The 25,133-nt window shown below is 43.7% G+C and overlaps 1 protein-coding gene across 1 annotated transcript; it reads left to right on the forward strand.

Moving 5' to 3' along the window:
• The first annotated feature begins 242 nt into the window (after window positions 1–242).
• On the forward strand, window positions 243–25,013 carry arhgap25 (Rho GTPase activating protein 25). Its single transcript, XM_054774758.1, has 11 exons — window positions 243–854; window positions 3,402–3,604; window positions 6,201–6,288; window positions 6,503–6,616; window positions 8,765–8,969; window positions 16,276–16,408; window positions 16,477–16,550; window positions 16,629–16,750; window positions 19,767–19,921; window positions 19,993–20,477; window positions 21,222–25,013. The coding sequence occupies exons 1-11, from the start codon at window positions 791–793 to the stop codon at window positions 21,421–21,423; spliced, it is 1,845 nt and encodes a 614-aa protein (XP_054630733.1). The 5' UTR covers window positions 243–790; the 3' UTR covers window positions 21,424–25,013.
• Window positions 25,014–25,133: the final 120 nt, after the last annotated feature.

Raw genomic sequence — 25,133 nt, forward strand, 5'->3', positions numbered from 1 at the left:
TTAGTCTGCTAAACACATACAGACAAGTCATATGGTGCCCCCTACTGGTGAAAAAATCATGTTACATTTTCTATTACTGCAACAATCCGTTCATTCTACAGGGTGACGAGGCTCAGGCAGTAGATTGGTCGTCCCTGAACCTGACGGCTGCTGGTTCGATCCTCAGTCCTCATGTAAACGTTCAACATATTTATATTTCAATAATCAGTCTCCATTTTTACATTAGAAATGTGCCAGTTTTTTTGTCCGCGAATTACTCCTGCATTTCTCAACCACTTCAAACCACCCCAACGTCAAAATGTTTGGCTCATTCAGCACATGCAGGCTATCTATCAGGACTTTGAAAACCCCTCACCCCCTATTGGTGGAATTTTATATTTAACATTACATATAACACTCTGCTTATCCTATGCACTGTGGGATGCCTCAGGTCGTACAGTGGTCGTCTCCCAGCCCGATGATTGATGATTGGTCTTCAGTTAGTGAAATAACCGTTGCAATTTTCCAGCGCTGTTTCAATGAACATTTGTCATTTTCAAAACTCCTGAGCCTTTTCAGTGAGTCACCTTAAAGATATTGATTCAAAACAAGTCTGAACAGGGACGAAAAGACAACATGAGGAAACACGAGTGTTTTGAAAGTTTGAAAAAAAAAACAAAGATGAACACACAGGAAGCAGGAAGTGTGATTTGCGATAGCTCACTTTTCTCTGTGTATGTGTGTGTGTTTGCGTGTGCGTGCATGTGCGTGTGTGTAATTAAACACTGACCTGTGCTAAAAGTTGAGGACTATGTCTTTGAAACTACCTCGCCACTGGGATTTCAGCACCTTCAAAGCTGAGACAGCACGGATCGGTAAGTGGCTATGCTGCGTTCACTGACAGCAGTATGCGTGGTACTTCTTAGAATTAGCGTCCATAAGTCTGAAGTAAGTCTGATATAAGTGTAAAAATCAACGTATAAAATAAAATTAAAATTCGAATATAAAGGTGTTTTGGACACTGGGTCAAATGTAGTTCAGCACAGTTGTGTTTGAAGTAGACGTAGTAAAAGATGACAGTTTTTGTCTATATTTTTGGCCACGAGCATGTGTTGCGATGACAGATGAATTTACAGCAAACATTTTCCACCGTGGGCCAGATACAGAAAAATGTAAGAAAAAAAAGATACATTTTGTGCATGAAAGATGCTAACACCAATCCAATGTAATGTAGATCAACATCTTAGCTTTGTGTTATTGCTGACAAAGCAAATTAGTGTAACATCAAATAATATATCTCTATTAATAATGAATTTGTTTGATTTTTATTAATACACCGAGGGCCAGAAAAAACAGCTGCTGGTTGAAAATAGCCCACGGGCCGCACTTTGGACACCCCTGTTTGGCTGTAATACCATGAAAGTGTATTTTTAGGTGGTGTTGTTGAATTGTGAGTATTTACACTATGTGTTTTTAATGACTGTATAAAGCACACCTTGCTCCCTCTGGCTCAGGTGACACATGACTTGCTGGGATTGAATGTAAATGTGTCACAATGACAGGAAGTACTATTCTCTTGAACTACTCTATTTTGCCATAAAAGCTGTAGCCTTCATTGTGAATTTTACAGTGAGCCTCTTGTTATTCTTCTACATGCTTTCTTTGGTGTAGTGATGCAAGCTGTCTACTGGAAACTGATGCAAGGGCTGTTTTTTTTTTGTTTTTTTTTTTTACTGTACCATCTTATGAGTGTGTGTGTGTGTGTGCAGTGTGAATGTGCGTGCACATTTGGAGAAATAGCCCTCTGTTGAACCATATTTGGTTTGACTCTACAATGATATCGGCATTGTGCACTTCCACATACAGTAGATCCAACCATTACAACTTCAATGTACCAAGTGTTGGGCAAATTACGTTAAAAAAGTAATTAGTTATAGCTACATTCACAAAAAAGTACTGTATCTGATTTAGTAACAGAATTACGCCATCAGAAATGTGATTAGTTACCAGGGAATGTAATCATTGCACTGCTTTTTCGAAAAACCCTGAAATATGTAAAAGAATCGGGATTTAGCTTTGACTCGTGAGAGATGTTCCATGGACTTGCGGCTGAGCTTGTGGTTTGCAATTCTCTCCCAAAACGCTAGGGGGCAGTGCTCTCCTGAGAGTGAGCAACCACAACTCTTGTTGACTAACTATGTGGACTTCCTGTGCAGTAGTAGTAAACAATGGTGACTTTAGTGACATCCATTAGCTATAAGATAAGATAAGATAAGTCTATAAATTCCAGTGTATAGGCCGCTACTTTTTTGTTAAACTTTGAACCCTGCGGCTTATACAACAGTATGGCTAATCTATGGCTAAATTCAAATTTAGTCACATGTCCTTTACTACAGAACTGCTACTAATTTTTTAAAATACTGTGCCGCTCACGAGTCAGTGAAGAAACAGTAGCTCTTTTTTTAGCAGGAGCCAATCACTAGCTATCAGTGCACTCCCAACGAGCTTGTCAACCCATTGGAAATCGCAGGAGGTCATTATATATAACAGTATAACAACGTAACAGTCTGACTCATGGTGTCATCTTACTAAGAACGCTAAACTCATCACACAGCAACTTAACACTCAAACGATATACCTGACAAATATACAAACATGTACCAATAAGAGTTTAAAATGACAAAAAGTTTTTAAAGTTTTTCCATAATGCATTGCATCTGAGCAACACATTCATTGGGGCGCTGCAATGACGTCAGCCTCCCTCTTGTGGGTACAGTGGCGGTTCATTGCATGCTTTGCATGGTGTTGTGTTTGCAGCTTTGTGATTTACGTTAGTCTTACTCCCAGATAACTTTAACTTCCTTTTCCATGTTTGATCTCTCACAGTTTCTGTTATACCGTGTTGCACAGACACACTCTGTGAATTTTTTCCTGCCTGAGCCCGTTTAAGACTTCTTACCCGCATTTTGTGGGGTGATGCTTTTGAAATGAGACCAAAGAATATTCAAGCGTGTAGGTGGAGGCCTTCAAAGTGTAGTCCTCAGGCAGTCATGCAGCCACTTCCTGTTTACTCCAGCGAGGCCCTACTTCTTCTCTGCCATTTGCTTAACAAAACACACTGAATTGAACAACAACTGCGTAAGTGGGCCTCTCTGCTATCTCCCACGACGTCACTGCATGTTGTGCCTGCACTTCATCTCCCTTTCCCTTTGTCCGCTTGCACTAATATTTCTGCAAAACTCTGTGCAGACAGCCCCAACAGGAACTTGGTCAGCACAAAGTAGCAGTTTCTACCCACCCTGAGGGTTTAGAGCATAAATAAGCTTCGGCACCCTGAACTGCCGGAGCATATTCATAGTTAAAATAGGAAGCATTCTTATAGTGCAGATGTTTCTGTTATGTTGTTCTCCGATGTCTTTCAGCCCGGTCCAAGAGCATACTACCTGGTGAGGGAATCCCAAGTCTGGGTTCACGGCGCTCCTCCAGGTCCATGGAGAAGCCTCTGAAGGCCGGCTGGCTCAAGAAACAGCAAAGATCTTTAGTGAAGAACTGGCAGCAGCGCTACTTTGTGCTGAGAGGCAGCACGCTAACCTACCACAAGGATGACCGAGAGACGACCATCGTGGTAAGGAATCGTTGCTTTGTAGTATGATTTGTTTTAAGGATACCACACACGAGCTCAGTGATTCCCATCTAGCGTGCTGCCAAATATTAGTGTGTCGTGAAATGATCCAATTTCACTTAATTTGTCTGAAAGGGATTACACTAATCCCTTGCCACTTTGTGTAAAAAATATATGAATAAGTTATGCTGTTTCCTGGTTGAGTATATGCATATATATAAATATGCATGTACATATGCATATTTAAGCAAATGTTAAGTATTTTTTTTGCCCAAATGAAGCACTTTCAAGCATAAAAATGGCTAAATCAAACTTGTCCAAAGTGCGGCCATCTATTGGCTGGGACTTTTTGATATTTGCCCTTGGCACTTTGTAAAAAAAAAAAATTATAAAAAAAAACAAAAAGCAAACATGGAAACCAGAGGAGTAATTTTGCAAGAATAAAGACAAAATATTAGAGTAAAGTCATAATATGTATTGGAAAAAAAACTGAAGGAGGAAAAATCGTAATATGAGTAACAAAGAAAAAGTTGCAATTTTTTTGAAAATTAAGTTGGGAAAAAGTTCTAATATTATGATAATAAAGTCAAAATTTTACGAGAATAATAAATAATAATAAAGTCAGAATATTATGAGAAAAATGTACAAGAAGAAAGTTGAAATATTTATAAAAATAAAAAATTGTAAAAAAAATACTGTAATACAAGGAGAAAAAGTTGAATGATAATAATACGCTTTGTCACCGTTAACACAAAGCCGAGATGCAGGCTGTTTCTTTAAAATGATCTCAGCATATCTTCATGGGTTGGTTTAAAAAAATGTTAAAGTGGTCCCTGCGTCCTTTGACTTTTCAGTATGTGGCCCTCGGTAGAAAACGTTTGGACGCCCATTGGGTAAAACGAACTAAAATACAAATGCAAGGCATTTAGAAGACACATTCAAAGATTTTGTGTATTCTACTTGTACACTGGTCACTAGGTGTCAGTAATGTTATCATTGAGACAAACAAAGCACCAGACTTGAACAACAGGCTTTTATTGCAGGTTTGAATGATCTCACAAAAGGCACAGTAATCCCTAACATGGGTTACCGTTGCGGCCTTAACCCACACCAAGCTAAAACTCAACTCTACTATATTGGGTACTATATTGGATAATATGAGTGTAAAGATGACTATAGGGGTGTTAGTTCCTGTTTAAAGGGCTCTAATAATGTTAAAACCCATATTTAGAAGGTCCTAAACAAGTGTTCTACGCTCTAGCTATGAAAATATTCCATTTATAGATAAGGAATCCTACTTTACGGAAGTTCCCTTATCACGGTCGGGTCTGGAAGCAGTTAACCACCATAAACAAGGGATTACTGCATTTCTATACTACTAGCCAGACAAAGATTTTGGTGTTTTTCAATTTAAGAGTCAGATCCACACTAAAAACAACAACTTAGCTTACGCAATTACAAATCCAGATACACTGTATGGACAAAAGTCTTAGGATGCACATCTTGGTCCATTAATGAATCAAACAGGCTTCAGTAGACCGCTTCTCCAATGAATTTTAAATTTCATTTTCATCAAGACATTTTTTGCGATTCTATGGTCCCAACTTTGTGGGAAAAGTTTGAGGAAGGTTCTTTTCTGTGTTCATAACGGCACACATGGCTGGGTTTGGTGTGGAAGAACTTGACTGAACCACCCAGGTTTTGTGCTCCAGCATAGCCTCTAGCTTTCCCCAGAAAAGTCCTGTATTTTGCCCTTCTTTCTTGTCACCCTTCTGATTAAATAGTGTCCTCTAAATTTGGGCAGTCAGATCATCTAGGGGGGATTTTTCCCTTTTTCTCTGTTACTTTTGTGAAAATCTCCCTTATTCTCAAATGTAAATGTTGACAGGTCTTGTGCAGGTCAAGCAGCAGACCTCACAAATGTTCTTCCCACAGTCATGCTCCAAGATCTTGTACAAAGTCTTCCAAGACAAATGAGAGTTGGGGACCGACGCCATGATTTCTTGCATTTTACTTCCTATGAGGTGTCCAAAGTGCCGCCATTTTCGGTCCACAGCTTAGCATTTTTTTGTTGGCATATTGTAAACATAAAATGAATTCATTATTAATAGAGGGCTGCACGGTGGCCTAGTGGTTAGCATGTTGGCCACACAGTCAGGAGATCAGGAAGATTCGAATCTCTGGGCATCTCTGTGTGGAGTTTGCATGTTCTCCCCGTGTGTGCGTGGGTTTTCTCCGGGTACTCCGGTTTCCTCCCACATTCCAAAAACATGCATGTTAGGTTAATTGGCGACTCTAAATTGTCCATAGGTATGAATGTGAGTGTGAATGGTTGTTTGTCTATATGTGCCCTGCGATTGGCTGGCAACCAGTCCAGGGTGTACCCCGCCTCTCACCCAAAGTCAGCTGGGATAGGCTCCAGCATACCCGCCACCCTAGTCAGGATAAGTGGTGTTTATTACTCTATCTGCTATTACTGTATATAGTTTGAGATTTAAAAATGTAGTTGTCATTATTTGTTGACATTGACAGCAGTGCCTTGTAGTCGTATTATCATGAACTGGTTTGGGCTCATCGGTCTCTCATATCTATTTTTTAGGGACTCATCCAGCTGCAGTTCAGTAAGGTCAATGAACTCACCCCAAACTCAGACGAAAATGGGAAGTATATCTTCGAAATCATACCAGGTAATATTCATATTGCAGCCATACGATAGTATTTATACCCAAGTTGTGTACTGTACACTTTTCCCTTTCTATTCTGCACAAACGGTAAGAATACACTTTACCAGCTGCAGAAAAAGGGGATGTGTAACCAACTACAAATAGACAGATACTGTAGCTAGACAGATAGATTCTGCTGTTATACTGTTGATACCCACACATGACTCTTTATTTACAGCAGGTACAAATGGAGACAAAGAGCGATGCCCTTATGTGTTCATGGCCAACTCCCAAACTGATATGGAGGAGTGGGTCCGCACGCTGCGGAGGGTCATCGGTGTTCCGAGTGGAGGTGCAATTAAATCTTACATTTTACTCTGACTGCCCACAAAACTACAAGGGGAATGTGCATAGTCCATAGCATTAAAGTAAATGCAGGTCAGGTTTTCTGCAAATTTCCATTTTTAATTACAAATGTATTTATTTATATATGGATGGAATCCATTGCCACTTTGTGCTTCAAATGTCGTGGCTTCACTCACCGTTTTTCCAAAATGTATTCATTAATAAATCATGCTGTTTTGTGGTTGAATACAGCCTATTTTTTTAGAAAAAAATGCATTTTTTTTTTAGTAAATTTTTTTTTGTATTTTAGTATTTTTTTCCTAAATTAAGCATTTTCAAGCATAAAAATGGCAAAATTAAGTAAAATACAAATATAAGGCATTGCAAAGACTCATTCAAAGATGTTGTGATGATATGTAGTATTCTACATTGGTCACTAAGTGTCAGTAATGTTACTGTAATGTTCCATGAGACACACAAGCATCAAACTTGATCACAAGAATCAAAAGCTTTTATTGCAGGTTTGAATTATCTCACAACAGGCACAATAATCTCTAATACCAGTCCCTAATAAAAAAAACAGGCTACTTTGGCTGTAACCCATGCCAAAGCGAAAACTCCACTCTGAACCCTCAGTGCCACTTCCTGTCTACCCCCCCCCCTCCCCTAGCACTGGAACACATTTACAGCACCACATGAACACAAGTCTTATTGATGCCTTAAATATGTTATTTTCCTCTGTTATGTCTACTATATTGGGTAATACAAGTGTAAAGGTAACTATGGGGCGTTATTTCTGGGCGTTAATAATGTTAAAAAACCATATTTAGAAGGTAATAAACAGGTTTTCTATGCTCTAACTACGAAAATATTCCACTTATAAACTACTTTGATGAAATTCACTTAATACATAGTCCATACATGCGTACGTCCCGCCACAGCCAGAGAAAAGGCTTCCGCAAAAGAAAGAACACACCCAGGAGAAGGCAGGGTAGAACAGAGGGAAAAGCACGAGGAGCATAAAGTGGAACATGACACAAAACGCAGTTTTTAAATGAAACTTTTTATTATTAAAGATGAAAAAAAATCCAAACCTACATGGCCCTGTGTGATTGCCCCCTAAACCTAATAACTAGTCGGGCCACCCTTAGCAGCAACAACTGCAATCAAGCGTTTGCGATAACTTGCAATGAGTCTCTTACAGCGCTGTGGAGGAACTCATCTTTGCAGAATTGTTGTAATTCAGCCACATTGGAGGGTTTTCCAGCATGAACCGCCTTTTTAAGGTCATGTCACAGCATTTCAATAGGATTCAGGTCAGGACTTTGACTAGACCACTCCAAAGTCTTCATTTTGTTTTTCTTCAGCCATTCAGAGGTGGACTTGCTGGTGTGTTTTGGATCATTGTCCTGCTGCAGAACCCAAGTTGGTTTCAGCTTGAGGTCACGAACAGAAGGCCGGACATTCTCCTTCAAGATTTTTTGTTAGACAGCAGAATTCATAGTTCAATTTTTCACAGCAAGTCTTCCAGGTCCTGAAGCAGATAAATAGTCCCAGACCATCACACTACCACCACCATATTTTACTGTTGGTAAGATGTTTTTTTCTGAAATGCGGTGTTACTTTTATGCCAGATGTAATGGGACACACACCTTCCAAAGAGTTCAACTTTTGTCTCGTCAGACCACAGAGTATTTTCCCAAAGGTCATGGGGATCATCAAGATATTTTCTGGCAAAATTGAGACGAGCTTTAACGTTCTTTTTGTTCAGCAGCCGTCCATGTCCATACAGGCCGTTTTTGCACAGTGTCGTTTTTATGGTGGAGTCATGAACACTGACCTTAACTGTGCAATCACTTTTTCACACAGGGCCATGTAGGTTTGGATTTTTTTTCTTCCTTAATAATAAAAAATTTCATTTAAAAACTGCATTTTGTGTTCAGTTGTTTTGTCATTGACTAATATTTAAATTATTTTGATGATCTGAAACAGTTTTATTTAAAAAGGACAATAAATAAACTTATTTCATGGCCTGTCCTCAAGCCATTTTGATTGCATCATAATTAAAACTGCACCACATCATTACATAATGGCTTTTTCTTCTTTTTAAAATTGATTTTTGGTTATTGAGTGCATCTTTGCTGTGTTCCTGTAGTGTTTGGAAAAAGTCTCAAGGACACAGTGATGTATGAGCAACGTTTTGGGCCCCACATGGTGCCAATCCTTGTCCAGAAGTGTGCGGAATACATCAGAGAGCACGGTCTAAACGAGGAAGGCATCTTCCGCCTTCCTGGACAAGACAACTCTGTCAAACAATTCAGAGACGCCTTCGATGCAGGAGAGAGGCCGTCTTTCCCCAGGTGATGCACTCCCAAAAAATAAATAGGATCTATTGAGTGAAATGTAGGGATGAGCGAGTACACCACTATCTCTATCTGTATCTGCTCACCCAGCTAAATGAGCTGTATCGTATATGTACTCGGAATGGGCGGGGTATAGACCGGAAGTGGGCGTGGATTAACGTAAATGTGTGGGGCTTAAGTCTGAAATTGACATGTATTGATCAGAAGTTGCTATATTTATTAATCGGCTATATGTGTACTGTGTGTTTTTTTCTGGCACTATGTAGTTCCCTACAGAGACTGACGCTCTTTCATAACTTTATTCTGACCTGAACACATCAACAGCAGTTCAAAATTCAAACACCATATACAGTACGTATTTCCAACTCTAAACAAAGTAAATAAACGTCTATAGTCCATTCGTCATTGCAACTACACTTCCTCGTTGTCACTACACAGCCCGCGAGATGCATTCACAGACACTCCGTCCTTATTTAGCGTGTGTCTGGTCTAAATCGGGTCACCCACACGGTGCTCGAGATGAATCGCCCGCCAGCCTGTTCTAAAGATAGCTGCCACTTACCTGTGAGCTGCATCTATTTTTTTGGTTGCTATTCTTGTTTAAATCATACTTAAGTGTAAAGTGGAAATGACAATATATAAAAACACTTGAAAATTGTACAAAAGGCTGTTTTAGTAGTGCCCTGTGGTGCCAGGAAGAAGGAGTCGCAGGCGGAGTTATTGGAACAGCAACTGGCAACATTTATTTCCCTGCTCCTCTCGAGCTTACAACCTGACAGAGCAAAATGCACATGTCTCTCCACTGCAAAGACAAGGGTCCCCCAACCAAAAGGGCCCAGGTGAAACTGCAACTGACATAAAGTTCCTATGGGTGAATTATGTCCAACATGCGCCACACAAGCCCCCCCAGAATTCACCCATACGCAAAATCAGCATAGGTAGGAGGCACTACCACCCGACCCCGACGCGTACGCCGTGGGGAGGCGGCAGGTGCGGGAGGTCGGGGGGAAGAGACTCGCGGCGGCCCCAAGGCGGAGGGGGAGGGAACCGACGAATCCGTCAACTCCACTCGACGCCGACCAGGGGGACGACCCCGGCGGGGAGGTACTGCAACCTCCGACGGCAGAAAAGGGTCCAAACACGCAGATTTAACTCTGTCCAGCGAGACAGTTTCCCTCCGGCCCCCAATGTCCAACACCAAACATTTGTCCCTGTGCTCCAGAATCCTATACGGGCCGTTGTAAGGTGGCCGCAAGGGCCCGCGACGCGCATCGTGCCGGAGAAAAACGAATTTTGCCGAACGCAAGGAAGCCGGAACGCACACATCGGGCACGCAGTGCCGCGAGGTCGGGACCGGGGCAAACCTGCCGGTGAACTCCAACAGGTCAGCCCTCTGATTCGCGGCCGACCATGGAACGGTCGCTTCCGACACAAAATCTGCGGGGCCACGCAACACCTGGCCGTAAACCAACTCTGCGGAAGACGCCCGCAGATCTTCCTTGGGTGCACACCTGAGACCTAGCAGCACCCATGGAAGCCGATCTACCCAGTCCCCGTCACATAAAGACGCACGAAGTGAAGCTTTCATGGAGCGGTGAAAACGTTCGCACAGCCCATTCGCCTGCGGGTGATAAGCGGTGGTGCGGTGCAGTTTAACTCCCAAGCTGCCGGCAACAGCGCCCCAAAGCTCGGACGTAAACTGCACGCCTCTGTCTGACGAAAGGTCAGAAGGTGTTCCAAAACGTGCCACCCACGTACCAATAAACGCCCGCGCTACGTCCGCCGTGGACGTGGACGACAGTGGAACGGCCTCGGGCCAACGTGTGGTCCTATCAACCATGGTGAGCAGATGCGTGAACCCCTGTGACTCGGGCAGCGGCCCAACCAAGTCAATATTGACGTGGTCGAAACGGCGCTCAGGTACCTGAAAGGTTTCGAGGGGCATCTTGATGTGGCACTGCACCTTGGCTCGTTGGCAAGCAACGCAGGAATCGGACCACGCCAGCACGTCCTTCTTGAGACCACGCCACACGAACTTTTGGGACACCAGTCTTGCGGACGGTTTACGACCCGGGTGGGAAAGACCATGTACCGCATCGAACACCTTGCGCCGCCAGCGTGCAGGGACTAAAGGGCGAGCAACACCGGAAGAAACGTCGCACCATAAAACGGCACCCGAGTCGCCAACTGGAACGCGCTGCACGTGTAGGCCAGAGGTTGCAGAACGGAGAGCACGCATGCTGTCATCATGCTCTTGATCCCGTGCCATGGCGGCATAGTCCAAACCAAGCTGGACCGTGCTGGCGATCGCCCTGGACAGATAGTCAGCCACTACGTTGGCCTTCCCCGAGACGTGTCTGATGTCGGTAGTAAACTCCGAAATATACGAAAGTTGTCGCTGTTGCCGCGCAGACCACGGTTCCGCCGTGCGCGACATCGAGAACGAGAGGGGTTTGTGATCCGTGTACGCGGTGAAGTCACGGCCCTCCAAAAGAAAACGGAAATGACGCACCGCTAACCAAAGGGCCAATAACTCTCTATCGAAAGCGCTATACTTGCGCTCACGAGGCGCCAATTGGCGACTAAAAAAGGCAAGTGGCTGCCAGGCGCCGTCAACCCACTGCTCAAGGACCGCCCCCACTGCGTAATCAGACGCGTCGGCAGTGAGGGCCACGGGTGCGTTGGGCTGAGGATGTGCCAGCAACGCCGCCTGTCCGAGTGCAGCTTTGGTAGCCTCGAACGCCGCCAACCTGTCCGCCGACCATTCAATGACCTGGCTGGGAGACGTACCTCTGAGTGCTTCGTACAGTGGGCGCATGACGTGCGCCGCGTGACGCATGAAACGGTGGTAGTAAGCCACCATCCCCAAAAATTCCCTGAGTCCCCGCGCCAACCGTGGACGTGCGAAACCGGTGACGGCCTCTACTTTGGAGGGGAGTGGAACCACGCCGTCTTTGTCCACGAGATGGCCGAGGAACTGTACAGACTCGACCCCAAAAACGCACTTCGCGGGGTTCACGATAAGACCGTGGGCGTTCAGTCTCTCAAACAAGTCCCTCAGATGCTGTAAGTGTTCCTGAACGCCCTCGCTGGCAACAAGAATGTCGTCCAGGTAGACGAACACGGACGGCATGTCCCGTAGAACTGAGTCCATTAACCGCTGGAAAGACTGCGCAGCGTTTTTCAACCCGAACGGCATCCTCAAAAACTCAAAAAGCCCGAACGGCGTAATGACGGCCGTTTTGGGAACATCGGTGGGGTGAACAGGCACTTGATGATAGCCGCGCACCAGGTCGATCTTGGAGAACACGACGCAACCGGCAAGGTGCGCCGAAAAGTCCTGCACGTGAGGCACAGGGTATCGGTCGGGCGTGGTGACGTCGTTAAGACGACGATAATCCCCGCACGGCCTCCACCCTCCGTCGTGCTTGGGCACAATGTGTAGCGGAGACGACCAGGGGCTGCTGGAGTGTCTAACAATCCCCATCCGCTCCATGTTCTCGAACTCGGCCCGAGCCACAGACAGTTTAGCCGGATCGAGGCGACGCGCGCGGGCATGCACTGGTGCGCCAGAAGTGACAATGCGGTGAACGACACCGTGTTTAGCGGAGACGGCGGAGAAGGTAGGGCGGGTGAGGTCTGGGTACTCACGTAACAACCGGCAAAACACATTGTCCTCCGCGAGCGAGTTGGAAAGGCAAATAAGTCCGGCCGCACCCCTGACCCCGGGAATGGAAAGGAATGTCCGAGCGTCCACCAAGCGTCCATTAACAACGTCCACCAGCAGGTTGTGCGCACAAAGGAAGTCCGCCCCAAGGAGGGGAAAGGCGACGTCCGCGACGACAAACTCCCACACGAACCGCTGACTACCAAAACGCAAATCCAAAGTCTTTAATCCATACGTCCGTATAGGCGTATCATCCGCTGAACGGAGTGCTGGACCGGGTGAAGCATCAGCCTGCTCCCCAGGCGCTGCCGGTATCACGCTCCTCTGCGCGCCGGTGTCGCACAGAAACTTGCGACCGGAGAGAGAATCCACCACAAAAAGCAGCTGGTTGGGAGTGCCCGCCACCCCGGCCACTACAGGGGGCGGGCACCGGCGTTTCCCGTCGCTGAGTAAGTGCAGGGCGGCCGGCATGCCCTCGCCTTGGCCCCGAAGCGGGCGTGGTAAAAACACCAGCCTTCTCGATGGTCGCGCTCCCGTCGACTCCCCCGCTGGTCGGCTGATGCGCGCATCTCGCGCGCAGGGGCCAAGTACTCGGAAGGTGCTTGCACCGGCGCCACTTGCTCGTGCGCCGTATGAGGGGTCGCAGTAAAATAGGCTTCTGCCTCCTCTGCGAGAGCGCGCGGGTCCGAGACGTCGGAGTTGCCGAGGGCGGTGCGCACTTGCACGGGGAGTTGTCGCAGGAACAGCTCCCTGAAGAGCGAACCCGGCTCCTCGTCGCCCAAGAGGTTCAGCATATGGTCCATTAGTTGAGTCGGTGAGCGTCCGCCAAGGCCGCTAATGTCCAGTAGTCGACGGGCCCGCTCACGCCGGGACAGGCTGTGCACCCTGAGTAGGTGTTCCTTCAGCGCGCCGAATTTATCCCGGGCCGGCGGCGAGGTGATGAAGCGGACCACCTGGGACGCGGTCCTGCTGTTTAGCGCCGTAACGACATGCCAGAACTTCTTCTCGTCGTCTTCAATGCCGCGAAGACCGAACTGCGCCTCGGCCTGCACAAACCACGCTTCAGGTGCCGACTCCCAGTACTCTGGCAACTTAAGTGTGGCGTTGTCCGCCATTGTGTTCGCCGTGGTCCCGGAGACTACAGGTCCACTGTCGGGGTCACCAATGTGGTGCCAGGAAGAAGGAGTCGCAGGTGGAGTTATTGGAACAGCAACTGGCAACATTTATTTCCCTGCTCCTCTCGAGCTTACAACCTGACAGAGCAAAATGCACATGTCTCTCCACTGCAAAGACAAGGGTCCCCCAACCAAAAGGGCCCAGGTGAAACTGCAACTGACATAAAGTTCCTAACGGCTGAGCAAAGTTAGCCTCGTAAGCGCTGCCACCAATTCATTATATTGTTAGCATGCTATTTCAATGTGTTCAGTGTACTGCTGATAGCTGAGACGTTACGTTGCTGTTCATTTGTGTTTGTCTAGGGAGGGGCGGTCGCTGCGTGTGACTGGCCAATCACAGAGCGTGAAGAATGAATACATAATGAGGATTTTCAGTCATCACGATTGCGGATAATGACGAACTGTACTCGTTTCAGGCTCGTACTCGGCAAAAATGCTTTATCCGTAACGGATACTCGTTGTAGACGAGTATCCGACTCATCCCTAGTGAAATGTTCTCTGGACATCTGCTGCACACACACCTATTAATGAATCACTCAACAAATCCTGATAGCGTTATACAAACAAGCTGGTGCACTACAACATTTGACTAAGTAATGAGGCATGAGACATGCAGCGGGACTTAGATTTCTTTTCAGAGCAGCGTGACACCACATCCTGTTCTGGCGGGCATGCAAGAGGATGCCTGCATGTCTTACACAATACCATAACCTTTTTTTCCACAGCTTGCATTGCCAAAATAGATGGCCAGGAAAAAGTTAGATGTTCTCAACAAATGAAGCTTACTCTTTCTGTGATTGACCAGGTGTTCAGCTGGGATAGGTTCAAGCTCCAGCTGACTCTGAACACAATACGTGGTAGAAAATGAATGAATGAAGGTTACTTCTGCATCAATATGGTTTGCATGTTTGAACTACATCATGTCATCTACTGTAGATGAGGGTTGTCCAAAGTCCGGCCAAGGGACCATTTCCAGCCCGCTGTTTTTTTTTTTATTGGCCCGTGGCACATTCTAAAAATATAATTGACAAGAAAACTAAAAAACAAACCAACAACAGCAAAAATTGAAGAATCACCAATAATTTTACAAGAGTAAAGTCAAAATATTAGGAGAAACAAGTTTAAAATATCATTTTAGTAACATAAAGTTGAAATATTGAAGAAAAAAGATGTTATTTTTATAAAGTCGTACTATCATGACAAAAAAACAAGACAAACAATAAAGTTTTAATTATTGGGAGTGGAAAAAGTTAGAATGTTCTAAGAATAAAGTCTAAATAATATATGAATAAAGTCATAATTATGAGAAGAAAATGTAAAAGAAGGAAGTTGAAATAGTTGGAAAAAAAACTACAGCAGTAATGAAAACAGCTGTAATTTTACTAGAATCAAATAAAAATATTAAGAGAAAAAAGTTGTATTCTAACAAGAAAAAAGTTGCAATTTTCTGAGAATAAACTTGTAATATTATGAAAAAAATATTTTTATTTTTTTTTTTTAAGTCGTAATATTATGAGAAATAAAGAAAAGAAAACAAAGTTGTAATTTTGGAAAATTAGGTTGGGGAAAAAGTAATAATATTAGAGGAATAAAGTGAAAAATATTATTGGAATAAAGCCGTAATATTACGAAATGGAAATTTCCGAAGATTATTTAAGACGAAAGTTGAAATATTTTGAAAATTAAACAAAATAACAGCACAAATGGGGAAAAAAGAGGCAAGACCGTAGTTCATACTAATAATAGACCTTTTCACCTATATCACAAAGATGAGATGTAGTTTTTTCTTGAAATATATATAACTTCTTAACATATCTACATGCGTTGCTTTCCAAAATATCAAAGTGGCCCTTGCATCTTTTCTTTATGTAAGGATGCGAGGTTCTGTTTCTTGAAATGGCTCATTTTAGTGCATTGTTTGAGTTCTTTACTCAGTCCATTCCATAATTTGATTCCACGGATACTGATATACTGAAGTGCTGTTCGTGCTTTGAGTGTTTTAAGTAAAATTTCCCTAAAGGTCATATTGCTCCTCTCTTATTGAGAACGTTTTTGGGTAGCATGTTATTATTTGCTTCATGCGTACTTTTAGCTGTTTGAAGGTTTACCCGATCGGCACATTTTAATAATTGTGATTTGAGTAATAAAGGTTTGGTAAATCTTCTCTGCAGCCGGCATTATGGATTATCCTAGCTGACCTTTTCGTAGCACAGTGAGTGAGTGAAGTGTACTTTTGTTGTTATTTCCCCATGTCTCCACACAATAAGATAGATATGGTAAAACCAGAGAACAACAGAGATTATGGAGTGATTTTGTTCATTTTTGTATTGAAGTTTTGCATGTATGCTAGTGTGTTAGCGTTCACTTCCATCCCCACATGACATCGTATGTTTGTGAAACACCACGCTAGACTTTTCAAGCGCACCTAACGAGTGAGTGTTTTGTGTACTGTCTCCCACAGTGACACAGATGTCCACACAGTGGCGTCACTTCTTAAACTGTACTTGCGGGAGCTGCCGGAGCCTGTGATACCATGGACTCAGTACCAGGATTTCCTGGACTGCACCAACCTGCTGGACTCTAACAAAAAAGAGGTATGTGGACTTATCTAGGCTACAGCATCGTGTACTTTGTGTGACATGCGTCCTTTTGTGGCATTCAGGGTCAAGAGAAGTTGGAAAAACAGATCTCCCTCCTCCCGCGAGTCAACTACAATCTTCTAAGCTATGTCTGCCGGTGAGCGAAAGCATTTAGATATTTGAGTACGGCACAATAAAGCACACGCACTTAACAGTGGGCCTTGTTGCTTACTAGGTTCTTGTTTGAGGTACAGCTGAACTCGAAAATCAACAAGATGAGTGTGGAAAACCTGGCCACGGTGATGGGAATCAACCTGCTCAAACCCCAGATACAAGACCCCTTCTCAGTAATGAACGGTGTGAACACGTCAAACATTTCTACAAACAAGTTGCGTTCCTACGACGCGTAGTAGCGTAGATCTGAACTTACACCTAAATGAACATCTAACTCACTCACGGTGTACACGGTACACATAAAAGACATAACATAATACAATGGCTTTCCTTTTCTTTTACGCACTGCCACCAGAAGAGTCTCAGGCCTGCGACTACGTATTCTTTTGCCGCGCACACCTTACAAGTTCTCAAGCGAGTCCCATATTTGCGAAACAAACCGCAGAAGTCGAAAATAAGTTTTTAAGTCATTTGTGGGCGTGCGTCTGAACCACAAAATGTTGCAAACTGATGACCTCCTGGAATGTTATTACCTTGAAAGTTGTGGGAGGGTGCTGCCAAAAGGGTAAAGCTGTGTCTCAAATGGAATACTTCCGTCAGTACAGTTCAATAAGTACACCATATACTTAGGTACTGGGGGCGCAAATTTTGACCGTGTGGTGCTCTCCCGAATCAATGTGTCTCAATTTGCGTACTTGCGTACTTTGACTCTAGAAGTACGAAAAGAACGGCAAAAAGTACGAAATGTACAGCAAAATGCCGTGTGCTGCCGGTACCTGGATGCTGCACTGAAAATGATACGGGTACCTACTCCCACTCTATAGTCGCCATCTAGGAACTAAGTACACAGTGTACACAGTAGAGCCCCGCATATTTGCATTATTTTTTTCTGCTTTAAATTGTAAATACAGTGTAAGCGTGGTTAGCTCCAGTTAGCGTGTCTTTTGGTTAATGTCGAAAATGTACATCAAAATTTTGCCTTGGTTTGTGTACATTGTCCGGTTAACCTACAATATGCCACGTGGTGTTATTAATACACGACATGAGTCCAACTGTGTTCTTCATGTATTTTTATCACAAAACAGCCTTGGCAGCAGCTTGCTAACACATAGAAACAGGAAGTGGAAGTCAGCTCTGTCGCCCGTCTAGAACATCATCAGCGGTTGACTCTGTAGTTCTTTGCGAACTAACACAGTTATGTCACAGGTCTCAACATGTTAAAACGAAACACAGGTAAAGTAACCTTAAATGTTCATTTATCCCTTTCATTCATCATTTATATGCATTTATATGCATTTTTTATTGTTTTCTGCATGTAAAACTATACGTAATTGTAAAACTATAACAACGTATTTGTGTTAACATTTTTGGCTTCCTGGGACGGATTAATTAATTAATACATTATTTTTAATGGGAAATATTGATTTCATTTAGAATATGTTTCGGTTTGAGTCAGACCCTCTGGAATGGATTAATGACGCTAACCAAGGTTCCATTGTAATTAGTATAACAACAGATAGCACATTAGCCTCCTAGCACGTCATAACCAATCCGGTTACAAACCAACACTGCATTAGCCCAGCACTAGGCTGGCTACTGTAGAGAATATTAGTCGAAAAAATGTGGATTTACTTACTTGCCATCTTGGCACACTTTTCTACAATTGAACGTCTTGTGGAGTTTAGACTTTTTTTTACCATCTGGGGGGCTGTATTGAAACATTTGTCCCTCAAAGTTTGCCAAAGCATTTGACACTGCGAATGGTGTCTTTTGGAAATGTGAACAAGCTTGCTCCGTCTCCTTGAGTGTTCCAGCAAAACCTTCAATACAACGAGTGGGCATAATATTAAAAAAATCATCCAGAACTGGACCATGACAATGGCGAAAACATTGGAGTGAACAATAACGTCCAGGTGGGAACTTCTGTCTCGGAAGACGTGTCAAAAACTGTAAAAAAAAAAAAACAACAAAAAACGGTAAATATTTCAATGTCCGAGCACATGGCTCTTGCCTGAGAGACTAGATAGGACAGCTCTCGTTTAGTCTCATATTCAAGACTAGATAGGACAGCTCTTGTCTGAGAGACCAGATGGGGCACCTCTCATCTACTCTCATGTTCAAGACTAGATAGGACAGCTCGTCTGAGAGACTACTGTAGATAGGCAAGGTCTAGTCTAGTCTCATGTTCAGAACTAGATAGGACAGCTCGTCTGAGAGACTAGGTAGGCTAGCTCTCATTTAGGCTCATGTTCAAGGCTAAATATGACAGCTCTAGTCTGAGAGATTAGATAGGGCAGCTCTAGTCTACTTTAGTCTCCAACTAGAGCTGTCCTATTTAGTCTTTGAGCATGAACTGATGAAACCTACTCGGGTGAGACGCGTAACATCTTCTAAGACAACTTGAACAGTCCAGTTGCAATCGATTCAATGCCCTGAAATTATAATGACCTGGGCGAATGAGAATATTCACAGACAGTACTAAGCGTAAAAAAGCATTTCTAAATAGGAATGAAATATGAAATACAGTGTTAACTCGTTTATCGCGGGTGGTAGGTTCCCAAAATAGCCTGAAATAAGCCAAATCTGCGAAGTAGCCAACTTCATTTTTTGTACAATGATTGTATATGTTTTAAGGCGGTAAAACCCCCCCTCACCATACACTTTATACACTTTTCTCAGACAGGCAATAACATTTTCTCACATTTCTCTCTTGTTTAAACACTCGAAGTTCAAACCTTGGTTTGAATTTTAATGATTAACCTGCAGGTCAGACACAATACTGTAAATTATTAAGCCACTCACACGTATTTCACTCCCGTGCCGTGCCTTCTTGTCCTGCCGCCGTTTCGCTGTACTGTAGCGTTTTTGTATCCTTCTTAAAACATATTGATGCAGTACTCCTCCTGCTGCAGTCCTCCTCCTTCGAGCCGAAGATTAATTTACAAGCTTGCAAGCAAGCTAGCGATGACACAGAAGACGGGGCAGGGCACGAAGGAGATTAGGACGCAGAAAACAATGGGCGGTGCAGACAGACGAGAGAGAAGGGAGAGCTCAACCTCCCACAATGCAATTCTCTGTAACAGCGTTCACACGCTGTAATGGAAAAACAAAAAAATCAGTGAAAGGTGAACCGCAATAGAGCGAGGGAACACTATTATGAAAATGAGCTTGTAGGATCTTGGTTTGTTTTTCTCCACAGCAACTCCTCACATCCAGAAGTTGATGACAGAGATGATCAGACAGCACGAGACTTTGTTTCCTCTCAGCAAAGATGTTCCTCCTTCCTCACCCTCCAACAAGGCCGAGAGCCAGAAGAACTCTCCTCGCAACTTTGTGGGCTGGGAGTCAACTGAGGTGCAAACAGCGAACACAATCATCCGCATTTGAATGATATAAGAGATGCATGGTGGATATCTGTGTTGTAGATGAATGATAGCGCTCTCTCTGAGTGCAACGAGGTGGAGTGCAACCACAGTCCAGGTCCCAGCAGAGGAAACTGCAGAGATGTCCTTCAAGATTTTCCTCTTTCATTTTCTCCCGACAGCTGGCAAGGAAGCACTCGCAAACGCACACAAACCCTGCCCACTTTCAACTGCCCCCTTACGGGGATGGCGGCAAAAGCTGACGCCGTTAACCGCTGGAGTCGCATCCAGGATATGGTGGAAGATAAGAGTAGTACGTTATCAGAGGACATCTTTAAGATCTTGGACCTCCGAAGCTCAGGATCCGTGTTCAGAGGCTCACCGACAAGTGCCAAGGAGGGAGAAGTGAATGGTTCTACTCCTGCTAATTCCCCAAACACCGACGGTGACGCTCAACCTGCTCAAGCCCAAAATAATGCAGAACCCAGGACAGGAAGTGGTTCAGCTCAGGAGGTCAGCACCGGGAAAGACGACCAGCACTTTGACAGGTAAGGAGTCGCACAATTGCTCATTCTGATTAATATCTGCTAGTCGGTGGTTCGTTAGTTTTCCTTGCACTATGGTTAACTGTATGTTTGATGCATTCTGTTGCTGTTTCCCTGTTTTTCCTCATATTAGTCTCCTTTTATTGCGTGTTCCTTTTTCCACCTCCCATGGTGACTTTTATGTTCCTAACCTCCTTTGTTATTTTGGTGCTTGGACTTTTTGTGTGCTGTGCCGCTCCGTGTGAGCTTGTCTTTTGTTCATTAAAGGCTTTATTGAGCCATCCTGCCACCATGTCCTTGCATCCTGGGGTAACACTACACAAAATCATAGCCAAACATGACGCTTTTGTTACGACAGTGGAGGAAAAATGAATTGGTTTTAGCGTCTTTTATTTACAAAACGTATCAAAGTGGTCCCCACATCCTTTCATTTTTCTGTATCCGTATCTGTACCCTCGCTGGAAAAAGTTTGGACACCCCCTGCATCCTATTATTATACACTTAGGAAGATGAGGAAAATGACACGTATTAGCATTTTTGCGCTGTTCGAAAAACTCCAATAAAACACATGCGAAGAGAAAATGCTGCAATCAGTCAAACCCCAAAGACAAGAGAAATAGTGTTTGCTACTGTATATCATCCTTAATCTGCATATGCAGATATGGATACAGTATGAAGGCTTTTGTAACCGTTTGACCTGCTTTTATGAACCCGCCAAATGTGACCCCTCTGTCTTGTGCCTTGCAGTGTGAAGCAGGAGATGAAGAAGCTGAGGGCTACAGTAGCTGAGCTACAGTGTGCTCTGGAGGCAGAGCGCTGCCGTGTGGCAGATTTGGATGCACGTCTGAGAAACACTGAGAGCCGCCGAGATGAAGCTCTGAGACAAAACGAAGAGCTGCAAAGGCACATTCAGCAGCTCCTCTCTGGAGAACATGGAGCTCCCACTTAACAGTCCCTTTGACACTCAATAGACGTGAACTGGAAATGTCAAATAATACTGTTTTAGATGTTTTAGGTAACTGGGGAGTCTTACTTGTTGGCTGCTGAGTCCAGAAGTCTAAGTCAATGATACATATCCCACAATGTTCTGAACGACTTTCTAGAACATATTTCCAGAAATGGTGACTTCTGCTGATTAGACGCCAGCTGCCCTCTAGACATGAAGTAACACCCCTATAGTCACCTTGATATTTGCATTACCCAATATAGTAGACGTAATAAGAGTAAATAAGCCATTTATATATAAGACTCATGCTCATGTGTGTTGCTGTAAACGTGTTCCCTAGGGGAGAAGAGTGAGTGGCGGACAGGAAGTGATGTCCGGATTCAGAGTTGAGTTTTTAGCTTCGCGTGGCCACAACACTAGCAGGTGTCGTGAAGAGGGATTATTGTGCCTGTGAGGTAATTCAAGCCACCAATAAAAGCCGCGATCAAGTCCGGTGCTTGTGCGTCCCACCGAACATGACAGTAACATTACTGACACCTAGTGACTAGTGTAGAATACTACATATGATCACAACGTCTTTCAATGTGTTTTCTGAATGCTTTATATTTGTATTTTAGTTGATTTAGCCATTTTTATGCTTTGAAATGCTTAATTTAGGCAAAAATAAGTCACTTTTGCTTCGATATAGCATATTATGCATATTATGAAACAGCATGACTTAGAGTGAAGCTGCGAAATTGGAAGTGGCGAGGGATTACTATACTTGTATGGGGTATTTTTGGTGATATCACATGCAGTTGCACTCAAAATGATTGAACTCCCATTGCAAATTACATTTTCTTCCCAAATGTACACATTTTGATTTGTTTTCCAGTCATAATTTAAACTGAATCATTTTCGCCACTATTTAGTGTATTCAGCAAAAGACTGAGGATTTGGAGCAAAAAGAAAAACAATGAGGCAATGTCCTGCCAGGAACAAAAAAAAAAGATAACAAGCCTGAGAAGATAAAGAGAAAAAAGTGCATTGTGGCAAAGTCAACAGCGATCGTAGCCAACATGCTAACACAGGTCAGGTGACCGGCAATCATTTGCGTCGTCATGAAGGGCAGCGTTGTTTCCCAACCTTTACTGAGCCAAGGTACATATTTTACATTGGAAACACACTAAAAACTACTATACAGTATCATTTCTGCAGTCACATTACCGTAATTTCCGGTGTATACTTTTTCTCCTTGCGGCTTATAAAGATGTGTGGCTAATTTATGACCATGTTCTAATCTTGTGACATCTCCTATGCTCCAGAACTACTAGTAATCATTTAAATACTGTCCCGCTCACAAGTCAGTGAGGAAACGGTAGCTTTTTCTTTGGCAGGAGCCAATCACGAGCTATAAGGGAACTCACAAGGAGCTTCTGAACCCATCGGAAATCGCAGGAGGTCATTCTCAATGTAACAGTCTGACTCACCGTGTCCTCTTAGATAGAAGGCTAAAATCATCACAGCAACTTACGAGTTTAAATACGAGTTTAAAATTAAAAAATGTTTTAACTTCTTCCCATAATGCATTTCTTCCCAGTAGAGCAGTTCATTGGCCGTTGGCTGCAGGGAGCCATGCCTGCTGGGCCACCAGAGGGAGCGCATGAGCTGGCTCGTGACACTTGAGGGCGAGACGCCTTCTTTTAGGAGAGTTTGGATGTGAGAGTACATTGGTGGAGCCCTAGCCAGATATCCAGGCAGCATGGAGGTGGGCTGCAAGTGAGAGAACAGTCAGCGAACCCGGCGTTTTCCAACTCTGATGAAGGCTGGTCATCTCATCCGATGAATTCAATCATTTATCGGGTTATTTACTTCGTATTATGACTGTCATGCACATACGGGCGATTGTTGGCCACCGTTTTGGCTGGTTAGCTGCCTTTTGGCTGATGAGCACACCGTGAGCCTTGAAAACTCACCATAGTCCGTCAAGTTTTTATTCTTCAAATGCCATATTAAATGAGTGGTTTTTAAAGTGATGGCCCTGTGAGTTTTTGTGGCTTGTGTTGGCAGGTCAGTTCCTCATGGCAGACATGATTGTTTTTGTTTTGGCACGCCTGCGCAGTGTCAAGGAAAGTGGGAGGAGGAAGCTACCAAAGACACTACACTGCATGCGGTGATCGTTACAGGCTGCAATAGTACGAGCCACAGGTGATCGGCATTGAAAGGCACTTATCGGCATACGCCGATCACGGAAATTGGCCGATACCGATTGGTGGCTGATGGATCGGAGCATCCCTATTAAATACTGTACCTGTATTTAAAAACTATATTTTTACAAAACTGTTAGAAAGAAGCCACAAAATTCTAAGTACAAAGTGGGGAGGGATTACTGTAGTCCCAAAATCCTCCAACCAAATTTCCAATGGAAACTACTAGTGAGCGAGTGAGTGTGTGCGCTGCAGGCCATTACCAAACCTTCGTTGGGTCATCAGGAAGATGTGACGGTCTGTTGCGACAGCAGTGTAACAATGCAGCAGATAAGAGCACGTCTGTCAAGTGTCAGCCTGGCAGATGAGTGGCAGACGCGGGAAAAGCTCATTCCTTCCCTTCTTGGTGAGGCACCGCAATCACGAGTGTATCTCCGGGTCACACAAAGAAGCTCTGGAATGACAGACTGTTGCAGGGTGGCATGTGAGTTCAGGTGGTGGGCAGGAATGTTATTCCCATTTGAAAAAAGGTCAACCAAAGTCTTTTATCACATCAGGAAACGTCTGAGCAGCTTGGTGACGGCAACAGTGACAATCTACTTTACCACGTACACGCAATATCCCGTCAAATAGTACAGTACAGTCAGCAAGTGGATAAAGGACTGCCTGTCCCGCATGAACCCTTAGGGTAACAGTCTTTTATATTTTCCGTAGCATTTTCTTTTCATTCGTCAATATTCCCTTCCATCCAGGTCACTGAATTCTCAGGGCATTGAATCGATCTCAGCTGGACTCTTCAGTTTGTCTGAGGAGACGTTTAGCCTTTCATCCTAGCAGGCTTCATCAGTTCATAATCAAAGACTTTGTTGAGGTAATTCATTTTAAAGACAAGAAAAAGAAAAATACTGGCGTAAAAATCAACAATCTGTATTTTCTATATTTTCTCACCAATCTGTATTTACTTCTACAAGTATAAGCTACGCCGGGGTGTCCAAAGCGCACCCCAGGGCCCCACAGCTTGTCTATTATTGATACTGTATATGTTTGGCTTATGAAAATATATTCACTTTTTTTACCTGGCTGCAGGTTTTGAGGCCGGACTGACTGTCAAAGCTTGTGCTTCCGTAGCCAAACAAACCTTTGCGTCTCACAGCACACAACTATGGTGCGTTCAAGGAAAGCACTAAATCTCAACGCTTGATGAAAAAGCATTATCAGTGAAGCATAAAGACATGTAAAAATTGTGGTCTTTCTAAGAGTGGAACATGCATGCTGGACTGTGGCGATGAGATGTGTTTTTTGAGGAAAATACGACCTATTTTCTGAGTAAAAATGTAAATTGTTTCTCTGAAAGTAGGCCGTATTTAAATAAAACAACACATCATGAGTAGGGTAAAACTAACCTTATTATTAAACGAACTGAAACTAACCTATTATTTATATTTAAATGTAAATAATATGCTGTACTATAGTAAAAGAGAAGAGAATGAGAAAATGCAGCATATTTTCGAAGAAAATTTACATTTA

The sequence above is a fragment of the Dunckerocampus dactyliophorus genome, chromosome 4 (genome assembly GCF_027744805.1).
Source record: "Dunckerocampus dactyliophorus isolate RoL2022-P2 chromosome 4, RoL_Ddac_1.1, whole genome shotgun sequence".
Taxonomy (NCBI): domain Eukaryota; kingdom Metazoa; phylum Chordata; class Actinopteri; order Syngnathiformes; family Syngnathidae; genus Dunckerocampus; species Dunckerocampus dactyliophorus.